Source organism: Tachysurus fulvidraco, chromosome 24 (genome assembly GCF_022655615.1).
Source record: "Tachysurus fulvidraco isolate hzauxx_2018 chromosome 24, HZAU_PFXX_2.0, whole genome shotgun sequence".
Classification (NCBI taxonomy): Eukaryota; Metazoa; Chordata; class Actinopteri; order Siluriformes; family Bagridae; genus Tachysurus; species Tachysurus fulvidraco.
Window position 1 is genome coordinate 2,550,266 of NC_062541.1, and position 22,500 is coordinate 2,572,765.

Consider the following 22,500-nt stretch of genomic DNA (forward strand, 5'->3'; position numbering starts at 1 on the left):
CTGCTCTGCGTGTCCAGACTGCAGGTCCTCTCCCATCCACCTCTGCTGAGTGGCTGGACACACACGGTCTTAAAGGTGTTACACTAACACACACTCACCCCAACGATATAGCAGACTGCTAGCTAGAGCTCTGATTATAATCTGTCCCACTGATATATACGTTTTTATGCTTTTGTGTTTGTAGCTAAGAAACTGAACCTGTACCATGTGCTGGCTCCTAACGTCTACTCTCCACTAGAGGGCTTCGTCCCCATACTGGGGAAGAACGTCCAGTCCAAAGTGCACGAGGTTCATACATGCAGCAGCATCCTCAATACAATGTTACAGCATGGGAGGAGGAGTGTTCATAACAGGGGGTGGAGCTTGTGTTCTCAGCATAGCAGGAGGTGGAGCTTGTTGGTCTCAGGATACCAAGAGGTGGAGCTTGTGTTCTGAGCATAGCAGGGGGTGGAGCTTGTGTTCTGAGCATAGCAAGAGGTGGAGCTTGTGTTCTGAGGATAGCAAGAGGTGGAGCTTGTTGGTCTCAGGATAGTAGGAGGTGGAGCTTGTGTTCTGAGCATAGCAGGAGGTGGAGCTTGTGTTCTGAGGATAGCAAGAGGTGGAGCTTGTTGGTCTCAGGATAGCAGGAGGTTGAGCTTGTGTTTTGAGGATAGCAGGAGGTGGAGCTTGTTGGTCTTAGGATATCAGGAGTTTGAGCTTGTGTTCTTATGATGGCAGGAGGTGGAGCTTGAGGGCTGCAGGATCAGCTTTGTGGTTCTTAGGAAAAAAGGATGTGGATATCTGTGGTTCTTAAGATGTCAGGAGAAGGTTCTGTACATCAGTACATCAGTACATCAGGCTGGCAGGAAAAGGATCTTTATGGTCTCTGGAGCTTTTATTCTGAGAATAGCTGGAGTTGGAGCTTGTGTTCTCAGGAAGAGCTTTGTAGTTCTTGTAGGTGAACTTATGTTCTCAGCATGGCAGGAAGAGAACTTGTAGGTCTCTGGATGGCAGGCGGAGGAGCTTGTTCTCTGGACGATATCAGGTGGAGGTTATGGCTTTAAATTTATAGTGTGATATTGTCTGTACATTGAAAGGTTTTTGATTTTGATAAATGTAACTTGTAAAAGTTCTCATGTTCCAGAAAGCAATGGTGCAGTTCAAGTGGCACGATGGCACGGTGAAGAACATGCATGTGGATCTGCCCCTGCTGCAGAGTTATCAGGTACAAACAGTCTCCGGATCTCTACGTTATCTTTTTACTTTTCTACTTTCCTTGTAATTTCTTACCCAACCACCCACCCAACCCCTCTCCCGTTCTCCATCTTTAGAGGCGGCTTTTGGAGGCCGAGCGGGTGTTGGAGGAGAGGGTCATGTGGTTAAACGCTACCAGCAGCAGGCAGATCTGGGGAACTGTGTGTGAACAGAGGCAAGACACATCTCTAAACCCTAAAATATTTCACCTGCGACCGTTTAAACCTCAATACCGATACGATACCATGCGTTGTTCTCTACAGTGTTCAGGTTCTGTTGGACGTGTCTGACATGAGCGTTCACCACCAGCTGCACATCCGTCACGCCGTCCGGCTCCTGCTGCAGGAGCAACTGATCAACACGCAGCGCTTCAACATCATAGCGTGAATAAAACGTTTTCAGTGTCTTGTAACCTACACAGATAAACTCTCAAGGGTTGCTTAGATAAGTTTTTGGAATCGTATCTGCGTAGGTCGTTCAACCCGAACGCCTTCTAACATAATGTAGAGCATGAAAACAATATGAATCGGTGTCTGATTCACAGGTTTGGGTCGGAAGTGAAAGCGTGGAGAGAGAAAGCTGTTTCCTCTAACCAACAAAACCTTCAGGATGTTTGGCAGTAAGGGTTGATGATGATGATGATGATGATGATGCTGATGTGCTGCCTCATGCATTATGATCTCAATACTGTATATACATATATATGTGTGTGTGTATGTAGGTGGGTTCAGGGATTAGAGTGTTCAGGAGGTCGTAACACACTGGCTGCTTTGAGACACGCTGTAGAGACAGAACCTCACATTGACTCCTCTCTCACTCGTGGAGTGTATCTGCTCACCACCGGCGCTCCGGATCAGGACAGCGTAAGAGCTCAGAGACCTGATATACACCTGGCATTGGATAAATAAATATATTAATATAATAAATGTCAGATTTTCTTTTCAAAAAGGCAAAAACAGACTTCTGCATTACCCCCCCCCCCCCCCCCCCTTACAGGTGTATTAAAGGTGCGGTGCACGATCTCTGAAAGCCAATGTTGACATTTGAAATCACAAACAAAACAAAAAAAACACGCCCCTAACCAAAATGGGTGTCACCCCTGTTTTGATAGCTCCGCCCCACTGGCCGAGGGGAGATTTTTATCAGTAAATGAACAGAATGAGTTATATTATGGTAATACAGATGTGCTTTTGTAGTACCGTGTGTTGTACCGTGAAAGTTTTAGCTCCGTCTCACGCGGAAGACGACGTTCAACACCTAGAACCCGAGGCAGACGCAACGGCAGCGGCTAATCTTAGACACGCGCACCTAACACTTTCTCCGCCGCATATTGACAAGACACGCCCCTTTCTGCTGATTGGCTACACGTTTGTTTTGTTAGTCGGCCCGACTCGGTTTTCTGAAGCATTTTTCAGACATCGTGCACTTTAATGTCAGTTCCATGAAATCACACTGACTGATTAATCTGTTTTTTTTTTCTGACTTCACCCTCTATCATGCACTTTCTATAGAAAAGCATAAATTAGCAGGAAGCTAAATAAAATGGATAAAATAAACAAATAAATAAATCTCCTGCTGGTCACGATGTGCACCTACATGGTGTAATTTCTTTAGTTTTCTCTCCTCTGTTACCAGTCAGTATTCTCTACTAACGAATGATGAAAACTCCCATAAGTTAACATGCTCAATGCTAGCTAGCTAGCAGCTAGCGATAATGCATTATTTGCAATATGAGGTGTTTTTGTTGATGTTGTAAAGCACATTAAGACATTTAGCTTCACTAAACACTTTTATTTATTTGTTGCTATTTACTGTTTGCGTTTTGTGTCACGTTTCAGTCGGCTGTCTCTTCGTACGAGTCCGAGTTCTGCTCTGGTCCGCGGATCCACGTGTGTCTCTTCAGCAGAGAGGACGAGCCACTCCGACGCTCATCGTCCAGCTACGTGTCCTGCTACGATGTGGCCCTGTGTCTGCGCAGACTAGCACACGGCGCTAACGGCCGCTTCCACTGGATCACAGACACGGGTAAGAAGGTCATGCTGAGGTCATGCTGGTGTAAAAGTGCTGTTGCAGACAAACCGTCACGATTTTACTATCCAGGTGAAAAATATCACAAATTATAGGGGAAAACATGGACGTCTCCTTGGTCTTATTTCAGCTGGTTGTCCTTCAGGAAAAAGCTAAGCATCTTTCTTCCAGAAGGAGCTGGAAGAGTGGAGCTAATTTCAGGGCCAGAAATGAAAAACGACGCTTGACACTTGTAATAAAGAAACGATAAAGATCCGGTCTCCAGTGTAGAGTTACTAATCATAATTTGTCTGATTGTAATTGTTACAGGTTAAAAACAAAAACAGATGGCACCTTTAAGGCCTCATTGATTCAGTTAAAGGTGGGAATGTTGAGATTTACCATAGGTTTTTTTTACACCTGGTCACTTCCTGTGTGTTCTGTGATCCGATGGTAAAAAGACCAGGTCTAAATGCCCTCCGAAACGTTTTGGAGACGGATATAAACCCGATGGTACAAACCCCTTCAGGAGGTGGTCTGGGACGCGTTTCAGATGAAACTGGACAGGTGTAAATGCATGTGGTTGTTCAAGCCACATACGTCAGCACTATACTCCTCCCAAACGGAAGTACGTCACTCGCAGGTGATCTTTCACCCAGGCGTTTATCATCGTCGGGGCTTAAAACGCGTCGCCAGCGAAAACGCAGCAAACAGTAAACACAGTTTTTCGTAGCATAAACGTCATAACCAGTTTTCTCGTCTTCTTTTTGATCGTGTTCTGAAAACCACATACACCAAAGTGTGTTCCATTTCAATTACCCCGGAAATGAGGTCAAATATATTAGCATTTTGAGCGGGAGTAGAAAGATCGGATCGATATCCGATTCGCCGAGACGCGTTTATGTGGCCTGATGTAAACGGGACAGTTTTAACAAATCAGATAGCTATCAGCTCAGAGACAACACACGAAGTGACCGGGTGTAAAAAGGCCTTTAGATCTAAATAAACATAAATATATGAAAATAAATGATTAATATTCCCCTCAGAAAATGCCTCAGAAACTTAATCCAGATTGCCTCAGAAACTTACCTGAAAGTGTTTGTTGGTTTTTAAGGCTGAAAAAAGAACTTAAAGAAGTGACGTATTCACAGTGTGAAATAAAATAAGGAAATAAAACACATTCCAGGAAAATAATCAGCGACGTAGCGCTGCGAGGACAAACAGTTCATGCAGATCTATCATTTAACTTTATTACTTTTTACCTGAGATCTATTTTTATATGTTGTTAAACGGAAACACACACACATATTAACACGGTACAGCGATGAGAGCGGCTCAGACGAATAACAAGGACCCGATGTGACTCTGCAGCTTGACTGAGTTCAGTAGAGCGAGCTGGTAGCTAAGGTTTCAAATCAAAAGTCTGTTCTGACTCGTGTCCTGTATCTCCGCCGGCAGGTATAGTGGAGAGCGATGACATCACCGCGCTGATCAGAGAGATGGAGCAGGCTGCTGATTACTGGCAGAAGGTGAGAGTGCTGAGATGGCGAGCATGATGACAACACTGACACCATGATATAGCTTTAAACTCACACGAATCAACCCCATGATGATGATGATGATGATGATGATGATGATGGTGGTGGTGGTGGTGGTGTCATTGTGCAGTGCTGTGACTTGGTGGACTCTCTGATCCAGCGGAGCTCCAGCGCTGATCCAGAAGAGGTTCACGATGGAGAGTGTCGCAGCCCGGTTCCCCAGGTCAAGCCTCGGACGCAGAAACACACGCTTCCCTCCTCCAGAGAGACTCGACTGAGCTGGGCGGGGCCGGTCAGTGTAAACACCACCCTCAGATACGCAGTTCACATCCTCAAGGGTTGAACAGATAATTCAAGAGTCATGGAACCTGCTCTGGAACCTACACTGAATTATGTATGATGGTGGTTTAATGGGAAAGTTTTAGCATTTTTTAACCACTTCCTCACATCGACGAATATTACAGTACATTATGACAGGGGTAGTAGGGTAGTAGCTCAGTGGTTACGGTGTTGGATTACAGGTTGGTCAGTCATGAGTTTGAACCCCAGAGCCTCCAAGCTGCCATTCCTGAGCACCTGAGCAAAGCCCCTTAACCTTCAAATGCTCAGCTGTACACAAGAGATAAAAGTAAGCCTGTGAGAGCTTGTCCCAGGCAGCGCCCCCTACTGGTGAGGTCTTATTAAATCTTAAATTTGTAACTTTTTTAGCATTAGACGATTAAACACTTTTTTTTTTTTGAATACTGTTAAAATGCTTCTACAAACTGCTCGAAAGGAAAAAAACATGTTGCTACTTGACCTGAGTCAAAATGTGTGATGGATATCGATGCTAAAGTCTTTTATTTATTTATTTATTTATTCTATCTATCTATCTATCTATCTATCTATCTATCTATCTATCTATCTATCTATCTATCTATCTATCTATCTATCTGTTTGTTTGTTTGTTTGCTTATTTATTTTAGTTTTAGTGCTGTGTTTTTGTACTGTATATATTTTAGTTTAGTTCCTGATCACGACTCCCTCAAAGTAGAGATCGTTCATCTCTGGCTAAATAAATGAATGAGAATTAGATTTAACTTCAGTGAGTTTGGTGTAAACAGCGTACACTAACATGTTGACATTTAACACTCAGTGCTAATCACACATAAACTACAGATATAAATATTTAACAACATTTCCTAACTTACTGCACTGTTTGTTTGTGGACACAAGGGGAAGAAGGAGGCTTCGTTCCCACCTACATGGAGGCCCAACAGTGCCAAAGCAGCCTTTCCTCCTGGTGAGCAACACAACTGACACCGACACAAAACACTGACACTGCAGACTCCATACCTCCGTCAATACGATATCAAACACTTCAGGAGTTTTGCATTTATTCTAAAACAGTGACCTTCTGCGTGTGAACATTAATCGTTATCTATCGCTTTCTTCCAAGAGGAGGAAGGAGAGAAGTCGTTAAATAGATTAAAATTTGTTTAAAGGTGCGGTGCACGTTGTTTGAAAAATGCTTCAGAAATCTGAGTCGGGCGGACAAACAAAACAAAAGTGTAGCCGATGAGCAGAAAGGGGTGGGGCTTGTAAATGTGGGCGGAGAGAGTGTTCAGTGCGCGTGTGTGACATTAGCAGAAAGCGGTTTTTACATCGACATGGAGGATAAAAACAAAGAAAGAAAGAGAAGAAAGACTTACGATAACGATTTGGGTTAGGGGAGTGATTGTTTCGGTGATTTCAAATGTCAACATTGGCTTTCAAACATCGTGCACAGCACCTTTAATATATAAACTATGAACTTTTAATAGTGTTGAATTGTTGTGGGTTGAAATAAAATAAAACATATCTTCAGAAAGGAGTGACCGTTACCTCGGGGCTAAAGTTGATTATTTTCCCAAAGCAGAATGTGCCTGAGTGTTTTATGTGTCTTCACAGACAGAATCTATCTGTGTGGATGATCGTTGACATTTCAGTAGCATTGGCTTCTGCTTCACACTTAAAGGTGCGGTGCACAACGTTTGAAAGCCAATGTTGACATTTGAAATCACCGAAACAAACACGCCCCTAACCCAAATGGGTGTCACCCCTGTTCTGATAGCTCCGCCCACAAATACATACGTAACCCAGGCAACTATTATGGCGGAACCTGTTGGGGCAGCTGGCCGAGGGTATATTTTTATCAGTAAATGAACACAATGAGTAATACTGTGGTAATACAGATGTGTTTTTGTAGTACTGTGTGTTGTAATGTGAAAGGTTTAGCTCCGTTTTACGTGGAAAACCTTCAGTTCTCTCCAGCGCTGGAAAGCCGATCCTATATCAACACGTCCTACTTTTTGCCTTATCGTAAGCCTTTCTTCGCTTAATGTTTTTATCCGCCATGTCAATGTTTCAATCGCTTTCTGCTAATTTCACACACGCGCACTGAACACTCTCTCCGCCCATATCGACAAGACACGCCCCTTTCTGCTCATCGGCTACACGTTTGTTTTGTTTGTCGGCCCGACTCAGTTTTCTGAAGCATTTCTCAAACAACGTGCACCGCACCTTTAAATTTTTAAAATTTTGAGTTTTTAAATGTTGTTTTTTTCCTTTAAACACGTCCAATGGGAGGTCGGGATCCGGTCCGGCTCGCAAACTCCATTAAAGCGAAGACGAAGCGAAGAATCTCTCGCTCTGCTCTGGAAGCGAAGGAAGACAGCCAGGGTGAGTGGGTTCAACATCTCAGAGCTGAAATGAAAAGGAAGATCTCTTAATGACGAAGGTGTAAATGTGGACTAAACATCAGTTAGTGGAGAAGTTCACACACTGAGACATGGAGCTCACTCAACCTGATAGTCATCATTCCCACTTCAGACATTTTAGAAATTTCCAGGATTAATTAATATGTCAAAAAAAACCCAAAAAAACACACAAAAATGAACAGTTTTTATATTTAACGGTTTTTTTTTGTTTTGTTTCCAGGATCAGTTTATGAGCATCTGAAAGGAAACAGCGCTCAGAAGTGTGTTATTATCCCTAAACACGAGGACATCTCCTCCTCCAAACAGGTAGAGTGTGAACTCACTCGGTGTATCACAACTGTGAATCATATGAATCAGATAATACTCGAAAAAAAAATATTATGAAAAATTTCGCTTATATATTTGCAATCTACTCAAATTTCAGAATAGTTAGTTATATCGTCATCCTCGCCATTTTAATTACGTTTCGTTTAGATTTTAGAAATGTGATTCAGGATCCAATCGTATGTAAGATTTCTTGCTACATTTCAGCGTTTCATAATGACATTTTTTATCATTTTTAAAGATCGATTTCAGAATATTTTTCGGTACATTTCTGCATATTTTAATGACATTTTGGGAATTGTCTAGCAATTCATTTAAAGGAATATTTTAATTATATTTTAAGTATTTTTTTTATAGATAAATTTCCGAAAATTTTATATATATATATTTATTTTTTTTGTTATCAGTGAAGTGTTAATTTCAGGTGTCGTTAGCGTTTGTTATCTGCTCTGTTTAGTGGCTGAAACGGTTTGGTGTCAGGGCTCTGAAACTGGACCTCCACCAGCTGCTGTCTGTTCCTGCGTGCACTCACCGTAAGAAGCTCGTGCCATCCGTCAGCAGAAGCGTGTCAGCAAAATACTGCACCATCTTTCCCAGCGTGCACCTAAACGTAAGCCACCAGGGAGCCGTCTAAAGTGCGGCGCACTATGGAGACGTGATCATCAGTAGTCATGAGCGTCAGATTCCACTGCGCAGCATTTTTCCGTGTGTCCTCACACACGGCCGCACTCGTCAGCCCACGTTCATGCTGTTCTTTAGATGATCGAGCCCTTGGGAGTCCACATTATCACCACCCCTGGGCCTGATGATGTCACCCTGTGATGTGACATGACGCCACAGCTGGTGCGGCGGTGCTTAACTCGATGTCGTGTTTTACGAATGGTGTGTTTTAATTCTCTTAAAGGGACGAGTGAAGCATCTGTTCCTGAGCTCAGGCGAGCTGAAGCAGTACCTGATCCAGACCGAACGGGTTCTGAAGCGTTACACCGACAGGATGCAGTGGCTGCTCTCAGGTCAACACCATCACACAAGCATTTTATACAGTGTCAAGCAAAATGATTTACCTTCTGCGAACTCCTGGAAAACAACCCGAGGCTGAAATGTCCGTGATCCGGATCAGGGCTGGAAGATGTGAGGACAATATCGTCTCAGGATCTATAGGATCGGTGTCAAACTGCAGTACAGCAGCAGTAATAATAATAATAATAATAATAATAATAATAATAATAATAATAATAATAATAATAATATAGTCTTATATTTATAAATAAATGAAGACACCGCAATAAAGAAAAAAAATTCATCAACATTTTTAAATGTCCATTTTAATTAGAAATTCTACATCAAATCAGCCACTTCCTTTTGTAAGCGTCCTCATATTCAGCCTGCAATTATTCAGACTTTACACTGTAAATACTTTTATTAAATTATGTAATTTATTAATTCATCAGTTAATGTGTAGGATTTATTTATTTATTTATTTATTTATTTATTTATGTTCAAAAATTTATATTGCGACAGAAAAGAACAACAATCCTCTAAAGCATGAGCTCAGAAATTGTGACGTATCAGCTGACAGTGCTCAGATTAGTGGGATTTAACACACACACACACACACACACACACACACACACACACACACCTGACAGCCAGGCTTCCCCCCTGACTTTGGCTCTGACTGTATTTTAGTCACTTTTTTTGACTGAGCTCAGAACATGGTCTGTGTCGTCTCTGTAGGCAGCAGACGTGTGTTTGGCTGTGTGTTGGAGAGGGACGTGTGTGTCGTCTTGGACGTGTCTGGCTCCATGTGGTCCTGCTTCACTGAGCTGCAGACAGAGCTGACCTCACTGATCTGGGATCAGCTGCACACCAACAGAGTGAGGTGACTGGTCACTGCATGAACTCATCAAACCCTTGATCACATACAGTAGGATCTGCTGTAACCGGTAAATACGTGTGTGTGTGTGTGTGTGTGTGTGTGTGTGTGTGTGTGTGTGTGTGTGTGTGTGTGTAAGGTTCAGCATGGTGGCATTCTCTGAAGAGGTGCGAGTGTGGCAGGAGGAGCTGCTGGAGGCCTCAGAGGAGAGGTGCAGGGATGCAGTAAAATGGCTGGGGCAGCTTAACACACACGGAGGATCCTCCATCCTACACGCACTGCAGGTACACACACACACACACACACACACACACACACACACACACACACACACACACACACACACAGCATGTAAATATCAGACAGGGTACTGCAGGACTAAAGGTCCTCTGATCTGTCCATCTATCTGTCTTTCTAGCTGTTTGTTTGTCTGTCTATCTAGACGTTTGTCTGTCTATCTAGACGTTTGTCTGTCTGTCTGTCTGCTTTTCTGCCTGTCTGTCTGCTTGCCTGTCTGTCTGTCTGCTTTTCTGCCTGTCTGTCTGTCTGTCTGTCTGTCTGTCTGCCTGCTTGTCTGTTTGTCTGTCTATCTGTCTGTTTGCATGTCTGTCTGCATGTCTGTCTGTCTGTGTGTTTGTCTGTCTGTCTGTCTGTCTGTCTGTCTGTGTGTTTGTCTGTCTGTCTGTTTGTCTGTCTATCTGTCTGTCTGCATGTCTGTCTGCTTGTCTGTCTGTCTGTGTGTTTGTCTGTCTGTCTGTCTGTCTGTGTGTTTGTCTGTCTATCTGTCTGCTTGTCTGTCTATCTGTCTGTCTGCATGTCTGTCTGTCTGCTTGTCTGTATGTCTGTCTGTCTGTCTGTCTTTCTGTCTGTCTGTGTATTTGTCTGTATGTCTGTCTGTCTGTGTGTCTGTCTGTCTGCTTGTCTGCCTCTCTGTCTGCCATTGTGTGTCTGTCTGTCTCTCTGTCCATCCACATTTAAGTCATCTGGTCATCATTGTCATCGAGCCATGATTGATTAATCTATTTACCCTTTTATCTATCAATTTCTCATTCTGCCATCTGTCCATCCCTGCATCCATTCATTCACACTTAGTTCCAGACAGTATTAATATAATTACAATAATACAATACAATACAATATAAACACCCAGTCAGTGGAGCTGAGTGAACCAGGCCTGGAGTTTACACATAAAGCACAGTCCTGTAAGTCTTATCGTTTTTTTAATGAAACTCTATCCCCCCATCAGGCAGCATGTGTGTTTGGTGACTCAGTCGGTGTGTATGTGGTCAGTGATGGTCAGTGGGACTGCAGCTGCAATGTGGTGCTGAAGGAGGCCGAGAGACTGACGTCAGGAAAACACATCAGCATCCACACGGTCACGCCGAGCGGCCTAGACAGGTGCTGCACCACCACCACCACCACCACCACACCTTCATTCACATCAGTGATCGTAATGTAGATTCCACTTATAAATGATTACAAAGTTGTATTGCTCAGAGAAACACCTCATACTTTTACCTTCATACAGTTTGGTTCTTCTTGTCACTTATCTTATAGCAGCTATAACATTTTAAACATCTTTTTTCCTCTCACTTGTAGTTAATAAAGCGAAATAACTTCAACTTTTTATCTGTTTATTATTAGTCTTAAATCATGTAGAGCATTTACAGTAGAAGACCCCGTGACAAGCTGTTACTATAGAAACGCTAACGTCTTACAACCTTTCCAAAGCCCGCTTTGTCACATCAGCATTAAGGCTTCCGCTAACGTACAGTATTTTCCGCACTATAAGGCGCACCGTATTATAAGGCTCAGTGTCAATTAGGGGGTCTATGTCTGTACTTAACCCATACATAAGGCGCACCGTATTATAATGCGCATGCTAAAACATACAGTCTACAAAAAAGGTACCAGAAGCAAAACAGTGAGTTTAGTTGAACTTTATTATCATAGATACATTGATGTTGAATACTTTCACAGCAGCTCTATTCGCATTTACAACCGTGTAACTGATAGCCTGTAGTTTGTATTGTGCCTCGTAAGCATCTGATTTTCATTGGCAGATGGCAAACCAACTTAAGGTTCATTTACTGCCACCTACTGGACTGGAGTGTGGAGCGCATAATGGTTAGGGAGAAACAAATGTTGTTTTGCAACATACCGATAGGATACCAACCGGAGGCGTGACGGAGGTAAGCGTACGTACTGTACGTATTACGTAATGTCCTCTGATTGGTTTATCGCTGCCAGCATACATAGTGTATGTATTACGTCCCTGTGTCAGCGGGAAATGGTCCGACAGTCAATCATGCGGAGCGCTAACTAAAGTCGCACAACAACATTTTTACAGATTTTTGGAACTCGATGCACACATAAGGCGCACGGCCGATTTTTGAGAAAATTTAAGGCTCTTATGTGCGCCTTATAGTGCGGAAAATACTGTAAATTAACCTGAAGCAAGTGTCTGTTCCCTTGTGTGAGATGCATGTTCCTTTTTCTCTCACAGCTCAGCCATGTTTCTGAAGAGACTGGCTCATAAAACTGGAGGCCGGTTCCACCAGGTACCTCCAGCTGCAGACACGGCCACGGCTAGAGAGCTCCTGAGCAGCGGCTACGGTGCCGGAGAGGTGAGTGCTACACAGCTGCCTAAGGGTCCAGGTCATCCATCCATCCATCCATCTATCTATCTACTCATCCATCCATTCTTTGAGCCATTATCATCCCTAAACTGATCCACTCATCCCTCTTTAGGTTTATCCATCCTTACATACACCTATCTGTCTATCTGTCTATCTATTCTTCAAGCCCCATTTTTTTCTCCATCCATTGTTTACATTATCTATCCCTTTCTCAGTCATCATCTGTCCCTCAGCTTATCCCTTTATCCGTTCATTTATTAACTGTCTGTCTATCTGTCTGTCCATTCATTTTCAAGTCACCTTGCCATCATCCAGACATGATGCATTAGTCTATTTTTTTAAATTTATCTATACATCAATTTCTCATTTGGTCATCTGTCCATCCCTGTATCCATTCAATCGCACTTTGTGCCTGATGGTATTTATAATAAACCCAGACAGTAGGGCTGAGTGAACATGCCCTTGAGTGTACACACAAAGCCACGGTCCTGTATGTTTATAATTCTTATTTCTCTTTTCTTTATCTCAGAACTATAACACTGTCCTCCTTTACCTCATTGTGTATGTACAATAGTATATACAACAGAAAGCATATAGATCATATAGAGCAGTGGTCCCCAACCCCCAGGCCGCGGACCGGTACCAGTCCGTGGACCAAATGGTACCGGGCCGCCCAAGGAACATTAAATTATTTCCATTTTATTTACTGTGGTGTATTTCTCTCGAGTTTTTGCGACTTTTCATGGTCGAGAGGTTAACTGAGAGACGTCACCTAAAGCCGCACCGATACCGCGCATGCGCAAACTATCGTGATATCGGGCCGGGTTTAGGTGACGTCTGGAGCTGAGCGGCTGCGAGCGGCAGTGGTGTTGTAGCTTTGGTGGAGAGAGAAGGTGTGTATCGCTCTTCTCTCTGTTCACCGGTACTTTGTCATGTTTAACAGTGCTTGGTGTACGTGTATATTGTGTTTGCTCAAATTTAACCCACAAATTAGCAAAAATGAGACGAAACAGACGTCGTTAGAAAGTTAGAAACTCTGCCGGTGTTCTGGATTAAAGTCATGGCGGAATACCCTGAGATTGTCACCACAGCACTTACATCCCTATCGCCATTTCCGACATGCTATCTGTGTGAAGCGGGGATTTCTGCAGTGATGGCAACCGAAACAAAACAACGGAATAAACGGGACATAAGCAACACACTTCGGGTGTCATTGTCTCCTGTTACCCCAGATGGAACCGTCTCGTTGCAAGGAAACAAGCTCGGGGTTCTCATTGGTTTAGTGTTGTAGTGAGTTAAAAAGGCATGTTTAAATACAATTACATTAAAATGATTAATTTTAATTTAATTGTATAGCTGCTACCCCACACCCCCTCTCCCAGCGGGCCACGGTAAAATCACCAAACATTGATCGGTCCGCAGCGAAAAAAAGGTTGGGGATCAATGATATAGAGTATACACATAAACACAACATGTTTCCCCACACAGGACTCGGTTCTTCCAGAGTTTCACAGCGATGATCTGCAGAAGCTGAAGAAGGAGATAGAAAAGTTGAGAATGTTCCAGAAACAAGCCAAAGAATTCAGGTTTGTCTTCTTTATGAGAGTCAGATATACATTTTGAAGACAATTTTTTTCTGTAGTGACAGAAACATTAAGATGTTTATACTAATTCTATAAATATATGTAAATGCAGATTCTATAAATATGCAAATTAGGAGCATGCCCCGCCCCTTTTCCCCTTGGTGAAAATGGTATTTTATGGGCTACATTTGCATTCTGGAATATAATTGACTCTTATAATTCATTATAATCCTACCTACGGTGTATTTCCTCAACCCCACCACCCAAAATATATCCAATAAAGTTTTGGCACCCCCTTCTTACAGAGAGCAAATTTTACTGAATGTATCATTATTAACGTTGTATATTATCTTGAATCTTTCTGTGATTGTTTTTTTTTGTTTTGTTTTGTTTCTCTAGGGATATGTTATCGGTGAAGAATCCAGAAGTCAGCAGCTCAAAATAAATAAATTCGAGAAGTCATTTGTTTGTTCTGACTGATGTCAATTCATGCTCCTTTGTTAATTATTCATTCATTCATTCATTCATTTTATACCACTTATCCGATCTACCTCGGGTCACGGGGAGCCTGTGCCTATCTCAGGGGTCATCGGGCATCGAAGCAGGATACACCCTGGACGGAGTGCCAACCCATCACAGGGCACACACACACTCTCATTCACTCACACACTCACACACTACGGACAATTTTCCAGAGATGCCAATCAACCTACCATGCATGTCTTTGGACTGGGGGAGGAAACCGGAGTACCCGGAGGAAACCCCCGAGGCACGGGGAGAACATGCAAACTCCGCACACACAAGGCAGAGGCGGGAATCGAACCCCCAACCCTGGAGGTGTGAGGCGAACGTGCTAACCACTAAGCCACCGTGCCCCCCTCTTTGTTAATTAATAAAGTTAAAAATAACAATACCCACAGCAGTGTAAAGGAAAGAGACAACTTTTTATTAATGAACAGAGTGACCGACGTCTCCGTCCACATCGACGTGACAGCGATCAGGAAAATCGATCACATCGTTCTGGGCACTTTATTAATATATAAATAAAGTCAAACTCAGCATTCTATATTCTCAGTTTTACCATTTTATCTGAACTCACCCTCTATACATGTCTACACACCTCTGTTAAATTGGCAGGTTTTTTAATGAGAAAGACAGCAAATTTTTGTCTACGTTTTTTTTTTTACTTTGTCTACTTTATCTAGTTCTGTGTCATCGGCATACAGAAAGAAAAGCAACATTATGTTTACTAGTTGCACGGCCAAGGCACTGGATATCACAACCTCAGAAAAATAGTGGACCTAAAACTGAATCCTGTGGGACACCACATTTCCAAAATTTCAGCTCTGAAGAATTTTCTTTAAACAAACTCTATCATGGTCTTTTAAATAAGTTCTAAGTGGTCATGCTTTCGAGCTGCTTTTCTTTATCCCGAAATAGGGATTATATCGGGATGGAAGGAATCATAAAAAGCAACAAATACCAGTCAAGTTTAGTGCAAAACATTCAGGTGGTTTGCTGTTAAGCCAAAGAAAATGAAAAGTCTTAGAGTTTCACATCAACAAAGGAACCAGACGATCAATGTTACTGAACTATCTGAGCCAGAGACAGGACCTTAACTTAATACTTCGTGCACATGAGATACCCAAACAATGTGATGGTTCTGAAATGTTTTTTTCAATAAAAAGTCCAAGATAATAGCCCCTTACTTTACAGGGAGCGATGGAATCAAAATAAAAAGGTGCTTCAACAAAGTATTAGTTCAGGACAGTGGACGGCGGTGCAAACGTTTGCAAAACTCAAACACTTTCATTATAGATTATCTGGTGATCGCTTTCAAAGCTGTGAGTGAGTGAATCAGTGGCTCTGTATATCCAAAATTTATGGTAGCAGCCTCTGGTGAAATTTCAGGTGAGTCGGTCACAGGTCTCAGTTGTAACTGTAAGTGATTCAGTCTCCTACTTTCTGAGAATTACGGTAGCATTCTCAAGTGAAACTAGAGAGGATTTGGGGTTCGCCTGCCCTCTGAAGTGTACAGTAACAGTCTCAGGTGGAATTACAGATGTCTGGTCTCTTGCTTTTGCAGGTTTACGGTAAGAATATGATGTGAAATTGCAGGATTTCATCCCCTCTGAGCATTATGGGTTTTGGGGGTTTACGGTAACTGTCTTAGATAAAGCTGCAGGTGAGTTTGTTTGTCTTACGTCCATAGTAGCAGTATGAGGTGAAATTACAGGTGTGTTGATCTCCTGCTCTCTGAGGTTTACGGTAACATCCTCAGGTGTTCACTGCCTCTGAAACTCTATGGTAAGTGTTGTAATGATGCCATGTGAGTTGTCGTGCTCGTGCACTAGCAGGTTTACGGTAACAGTCTCAGGTGAGGAGGCAGGTGATTGACAGGTGGGGATGTGAACCTGAGCCGTGGCGCGTGCACTGAGGCAGGTGATGGAGACACAGCGGCGCGCATGACGAGCGATAAGAAGGTAAAACTCTCCTCATCCGTATTACTCACTTTATTAGTGACTTCACATCTATCTCTCTCTTATTATTCTTATTGTATTCAATTGTTATATGATACGACACGCAGCACGAGCGCTTTTAGTTTCAGCTCAATTTGAGAGTGTGCCAAATTACAGTGTAAAACAATTATACACAGAATTAATGAGATATTAAAGAATGTGAGCTGGTGCTATAATACTGAACACCAGACACGCGCTAATTAATAGGAAAATTATCATTAATTAATGTAGGAAATCTACTTGTACTTATAGTATTTAGTGTAACATTAGTATTAATGATTTTTATTCTGTTATATTAATAAAACTGTCTTCGTAATAGGCTGAAATCTTCCATACAGTGCATCGGGCATTAGACTAATGTATAGTAGGTTTCAGTTTGTCTTAATTTTATCTATGAAGCAAAATATTTTTTTAAATAAATAAATAAGAACTTTGCTGTAGTTTTGAAGGATATCACATGGAACTATTGTTTCTGGGAGGAAAAAACAAAAAAAAAATCCTTGTTATATCTAATTTTAGTGTTTTTGAAAAAAAAAATACTTTAATGTCATTACAGTAAAATAGCATTTATTTTGGTGAAATTCAGAATGAAGGACAACAGAAATATTGAATAACTTTCTATGAAATAAAGAACAGCTGAAGAATTGTTCAGAAAACGTGACGTGGAAAATCTGAGATAGTGAACTGTTGTAAGATGACTATTATATATATATACGTATATATATATATATATATATATATATATATATATATATATATATATATATATATACGTATATATATATATATATATATATATATATATATATATATATATATATATATATATATAATATCTTAGCCATCTTATTTCACACCCTTATTACACTGTACCAATAAGAGATCTTCACGGTAATGTCATAGAAGAATCATTTTCTTTGTGCCAGAAAAAACAAACAAAAAAAAAAACACTTCATAAGACATTTTGTGCAATGAAAACATTCCTTGGATGTTAAAGGTTCTTCACAGAACCCAGACAAAGAACCTTTATTCTTAAGAGTGTAGCTCTAATATTATTCAATACCGTGAATCTGGTGAATAAAGCGAATCGTAGCAGATTCATTAAATATCAAATCTTTGCCTTGAGAATCAAAATAGTATTGTATCATATAGAAGTCTGAGGTTTACTCGTGTAGGAACAAATTATTCTTTGGATCTTTGGATATTCTTTGGGTTCTTTGGATTTGTGCCAGTTATTTTATTTCCCCTTCTTAATTCTTGCTAAACGCATTTTGGTAACATTGGATAAAATATAGTTTATGTTGCCATGTTATCAGAAAAACCTCAGCAAATTGTGTTTGGGGACAGAAATGTATAGCACCATAAATGGTTCTGTTTGTCTGTCTCTGGGAATGTTTAAAAGTTCATACCTTTAATGATCCTATTGATTTTCCAGTAAATTCTTGTTTAGAGGATTATACTGTTTTCTCACTTTTTTGTGACCTTTGTATTATAAGATTGTCTCCCACATTTATTTGCACTCCTGTTAGTTATCTGGTGCCCCCTAGAAAAAGTTTCATGCTGAATAGGTTTTAAAAGCTAGGACTCTTAACCATTTAAAAATCACTTGAGGATGCCTAATTTTCTAAAACAATAGAAAAATTATAGGTTCTCAGCTTCCTCTAATGGGCACTACAGTATATCGAAAAGGGAAACACTTCATGAGTGTTGTATGGATTCACCCAGTAGTCAAAATATCAAATGTGACCAACTAAACAGTGTAAAGTTGATATCATAAACTTTTTCTTCATGCAAAACGATTTCTTGAGGGTTCTAGATAATGAATTGCATCTCCACGCAATATCTTGAAACCACTTTAGCAGCCGTGCGATTTTTTTTTTTCCCGTGCTAATCCCTGGGGTTGTAGACGGAATTTCACCAAAGGATGATGGATGTTTTATTTATCCATTCGTTTCTTTGTGAATATATTCAGCCATTGACGGTGTTGTTGGTAGGTCATGTATCAGATGTATTTGAGCAGATCACATGATGGTGTCTTATATCTGTGCTATATGCTGATGCAGATTAAATTGCTGAGACATTTATTATAGAGGCAGGTGAAGGCACTGGTCTTATCTGGCTGACCAGTACGTAAGGAATGTCCAGCTTCACCGGTGCTACTCAGTGAAGTGAATTATGCATTCATTCAGTCCCTCTGAAGCGGATCTGTTTCACACACTCTCATTTTTCCTTGCCCTGGGTTCCTGGGTCTCCCTTTAGTCTGGCTGGACAGAGGAGGCATCTAAACCTGGCTGTGCATTATGAAGGAGAACGGGTCCTTGTGTCAAGTGGAGCAGCTTCCCCACGGGTGCCTGCTAGAGCCCGGCCTTAATGGGTGCCACTCCCAGAGTTATAAGCGCAGCGGCCGAATGTCCGGCAATGCAGGAGTCCGAAACCGAGCCTACGGTGCCGTTAAAGCTCTGTACAGTAGTCCTGACTGCAGCCCTTCCGTCAGGCTGGAGAGCACGGAGCAAATCTTGAAGAGCGGAGGAGGCGAGAAGGTGCTGGTGACTGGAGGTGCTGGATTCTTTGGCTTCAGACTTGGCAAGGCTCTGGCCAGGGAGGGCATCAGTGTAATCCTGCTGGATCTGCACCAGCCACGATGGGAGCTTCCTGATGGAGCAGTGTTCCTGCAGGTTAGTCTGACCGATACTCATTTTTTTATCTTAGATTTTGGAGAAGGTTGTTGCCCAATGGTATGGAAAAATAACCAAACTTGGCCTACTGCAATCACTGGGCTTGTAGATAGGTTTCTGTTCTGAAACGCTGGAATTCAGTAATGACTTTACTGAACATTACTCGTTTAAATTCACATATTCTGACTTAGATCTTATTTGAAAGACCAAGATAGAGTTTGTTTAAAGAAAATTCTTCAGAGATGAAATTTTGGAAATGTGGTGTCCCACAGGATTCAGTTTTAGGTCCACTATTTTTCTGAGGTTGTGATATCCAGTGCCTTGTCCGTGCAACTAGTAAACATCATGTTGCTTTTCTTTCTGTATGCCGATGACACAAAACTAGGTAAAGTAGGCAGACTTTGTCAAAGTCAAAAAACTTAGATAAATAGATTCTCTTTCTCGTAAGTTCTGATCCAAACATAAAAATAAAATGTGTGAAGTAAGTCTGCCATCAACAAGGTTGCTGATTTCATGTTTATAATCGTCTGGGAGACAAGAGCAGAAGCGGAAATGTGCTAACTGCACATGATGAAAAACTAGCTCGTTCTTTTAGTGTGGATGGAATGATATTATCTAATCAGTTAATTAAGAACAAAGCCAGAGGTCACTGATCAAGTCTTATTACAGATACAATGACTGCCTTACAAAAAATACAAAAGTCCTGCTCATGACAATTAAAGCTTGCTAATCTCCTGAAGCAGTATAACCCATCACTTACTTGGCAACCCTCCTGTTAAATCTGAGAACCAGACTAGATTTGTTGTCTAATTCTTATCATTCATTCATTTATTCATTCATTCATTTTCTACCGCTTATCTGAACTTCTCGGGTCACGGGAAGCCTGTGCCTATCTCAGGCGTCATCAAGGCAGGATACACCCTGGACAGAGTGCCAACCCATCACAGGGCACACACACACTCTCATTCACTCACACACTACGGACAATTTTCCAGAGATGCCAATCAACCTACCATGCCTGTCTTTGGCCCGGGGGTGGAAACCGGATTTCCCGGAGGAAACCCCTGAGGCACGGGGAGAACATGCAAACTCCACACACACATTCGGAGGCGGGAATTGAACCCCCAACCCTGGAGGTGTGAGGCGAACGTGCTAACCACTAAGCCACCGTGCCCCCTTTTCTTATTATTTCTGTACTTAAATTTGACACTCAAATGTCTTTACCAAAATGTTGGTAATAGAGGAAGAGCTGATACTTTAACACACGTGTTATGATAACTACTTCTAATATGTGGCTCTGATGATCAGTGCTGATGATGTGGTATCAAGCGCAGGTTTGCCCTGGACTGATGGAAGGGGGGATGTTAACAGTGCAGGGTAGCTGGGTGAAACAGAAGCAGCTCAGTGCCAGGTGCAGAGCAGGGCAAGACCGCAGCCTCAGGTTTCAGGACTATAGATTAATGACCCCGGTTCTGCCGATGCACTCAGGTGTCACAAGAAAAACAGTTAACGCACACACAAAAGGCCCTCCAAGCAGTTCTTATTGGAGTCGTAGTGTTCAAAATGAGCACTTTAAGAACAATACACATTATCATAAAGCAGATTTACGAAAATCTGGATGTAGATTTAAATTGTTTAGATCCCTATGAACAAGATCCCTGAGTTGTGGCTGCAAGACAAGGAACCTTGAGATGCAAAATAGAGTCTGTGTGTTTTAGGTGACTCCGGGTATTGGGATTATAAATCGTTACAGTATACAGGTGGGGTAGATTATTGGCAAACAATACTATCTGATAATCCTAGTGAGACTAAAGCAAGCATGGGGTGTTTTGGTTAATACACACATAACATGCTTGAACTAACAGTTTGTATCTGTGTGTGTGTGTGTGTGTGTGTGTGTGTGTGTGTGTGTGTGTGTGTGTGTGTGTGTGTGTGTGTGTGTGTGTTTGTATGTTGTGTGTGTTGTGTGTAGGGAGACGTGCGTGACTATGACACCCTTTATAAGGTGTGTGCCGGAGTGGACTGTATATTTCACACTGCGTCCTATGGCATGTCAGGACCAGAGCAGGTTTGTACTCAACATAATATACCATAATCAAATACTGTATGTTACTAATTCCATTGTAGGTGTAGAGTTATTTCATCTCACTGCAGTCCATCTGTTGTGGTGCAAAAAAGTATTGGCCCCCTCTTTTCTCCCCTGCCTCAATAGAAATGTCCCACTGTAATAGCAGCACAGACTTGATATTATTTTCAGTTCAGCATTTTTCACACCTACAAGGTGAGGCATGAATTTGGAGCATGAAATAAATTACACAAAAATATGTGCACCTCAGACCATAATACCCATATATGCTCATATGTTGAACGACTCATTCCTCAGTTATTCCCTCTGTGTTTCCTGTTATAATGATAAACCCTACCATTATCGTCTCTTCTGAGAAGGCTTTCAACTAGATGTTGGATTGTGGTTGTGTGCATTTGTGTTCATTCAGCTTCAAGAGTATCAGCGAGATCACACTGTGATGTTGGGATGTTGAGGAGACTCCAGTTCATCCCAATGGTGTATATTGGGGTCAAGTCAGAGTCAGGGCTCGGTGTTCAGCCAAAGCTTCTTCCATTTATGTGTGTGGAACATGAGTACAGCTCTCATAGCAAGTCATTACATATGTATTTTATGATAAGAATACATAAGGATCCTGTGAAACTCAGTGAAATCCTGGAGTGACTGATTACCAACCAAGTCATATTTCATTGGTTAAAAAGGCAAATCAAGCAAGTTTCCACATAGTGACAGAAACACACTATCTGCACTTGTTGCTTAGCAAATCGTAATCCATCAGGAAAATGGCTATTTCTCGTCTCTCCCAGCTTTAACTCCCAGTTTGGCAGCAGTGTTTCCCGTTCCTTCGTAACCCTGTGGCAGCTTCCTGACTCCTGATCCTTTTCCCGATCTATGAGAAAGAGTTTGTTAAGTTCTTCTTTAAGGCATTCTTAAAGGCCATGTGGGAAATATGATATATAATATAATCTAAGTTTAATAATGTTTGGGAAACCCTGACCCCTGTAGATATCCTGTACCCTGTAGATACCCTGACCCCTGTAGATACCCTGTACCCTGTAGATACCCTGACCCCTGTAGATACCCTGTACCCTGTAGATACCCTGTATTTTGTAGATACCCTGTATTTTGTAGATACCCTGTACCCTGTAGATATTCTGTACCCCGTAGATACCCTGCACCCTTTAGATACCCTGTACCCTGTAGACACCCTGTATCTTGTAGATACCCTGTACCCTGTAGACATCTTGTACCCTGTAGACACCCTGTACCCTGTAGATACCCTGCACCCTTTAGATACCCTGTA

At 41.8% G+C, this 22,500-nt stretch overlaps 2 protein-coding genes across 4 annotated transcripts in view; both read left to right on the forward strand.

Moving 5' to 3' along the window:
• Positions 1–14,406, forward strand: part of vwa3a (von Willebrand factor A domain containing 3A) — a 21,348-nt gene extending 6,942 nt beyond the window's left edge. The window contains exons 12-32 of one of the 3 annotated variants that reach the window (XR_007139431.1): positions 1–75; positions 185–288; positions 1,124–1,204; positions 1,311–1,408; positions 1,497–1,616; positions 1,778–1,852; positions 1,955–2,096; positions 3,072–3,258; positions 4,699–4,769; positions 4,909–5,070; positions 5,994–6,060; positions 7,386–7,478; positions 7,737–7,822; positions 8,298–8,450; positions 8,745–8,853; positions 9,578–9,722; positions 9,856–10,000; positions 10,963–11,114; positions 11,780–11,908; positions 12,223–12,343; positions 13,844–13,864. The exon at positions 1–75 is cut by the window's left edge and continues 70 nt beyond it. Coding sequence is in view for 1 of the 3 variants with exons in the window: in XM_047808308.1 (XP_047664264.1) it covers positions 1–75; positions 185–288; positions 1,124–1,204; positions 1,311–1,408; positions 1,497–1,616; positions 1,778–1,852; positions 1,955–2,096; positions 3,072–3,258; positions 4,699–4,769; positions 4,909–5,070; positions 5,994–6,060; positions 7,386–7,478; positions 7,737–7,822; positions 8,298–8,450; positions 8,745–8,853; positions 9,578–9,722; positions 9,856–10,000; positions 10,963–11,114; positions 12,223–12,343; positions 13,844–13,941; positions 14,338–14,383 (2,330 nt within the window). In the remaining 2 variants the exon portion in view is untranslated. Of the gene's footprint in view, positions 76–184; positions 289–1,123; positions 1,205–1,310; positions 1,409–1,496; positions 1,617–1,777; positions 1,853–1,954; positions 2,097–3,071; positions 3,259–4,698; positions 4,770–4,908; positions 5,071–5,993; positions 6,061–7,385; positions 7,479–7,736; positions 7,823–8,297; positions 8,451–8,744; positions 8,854–9,577; positions 9,723–9,855; positions 10,001–10,962; positions 11,167–11,779; positions 11,909–12,222; positions 12,344–13,843; positions 13,942–14,337 lie in introns of those variants that run through there. The other 2 variants (XM_047808308.1, XR_007139432.1) reach the window with 2 other exon arrangements.
• A 4,336-nt stretch (positions 14,407–18,742) lies between these two features.
• The window catches only part of sdr42e2 (short chain dehydrogenase/reductase family 42E, member 2), a 17,523-nt gene continuing 13,765 nt past the window's right edge, over positions 18,743–22,500 (forward strand). Inside the window, exons 1-2 of the mRNA XM_047808318.1 lie at positions 18,743–19,132; positions 21,105–21,200. Coding sequence (XP_047664274.1) covers positions 18,758–19,132; positions 21,105–21,200 — 471 coding nt within the window. The 5' untranslated portion in view covers positions 18,743–18,757. The remainder of the gene's footprint in view (positions 19,133–21,104; positions 21,201–22,500) is intronic.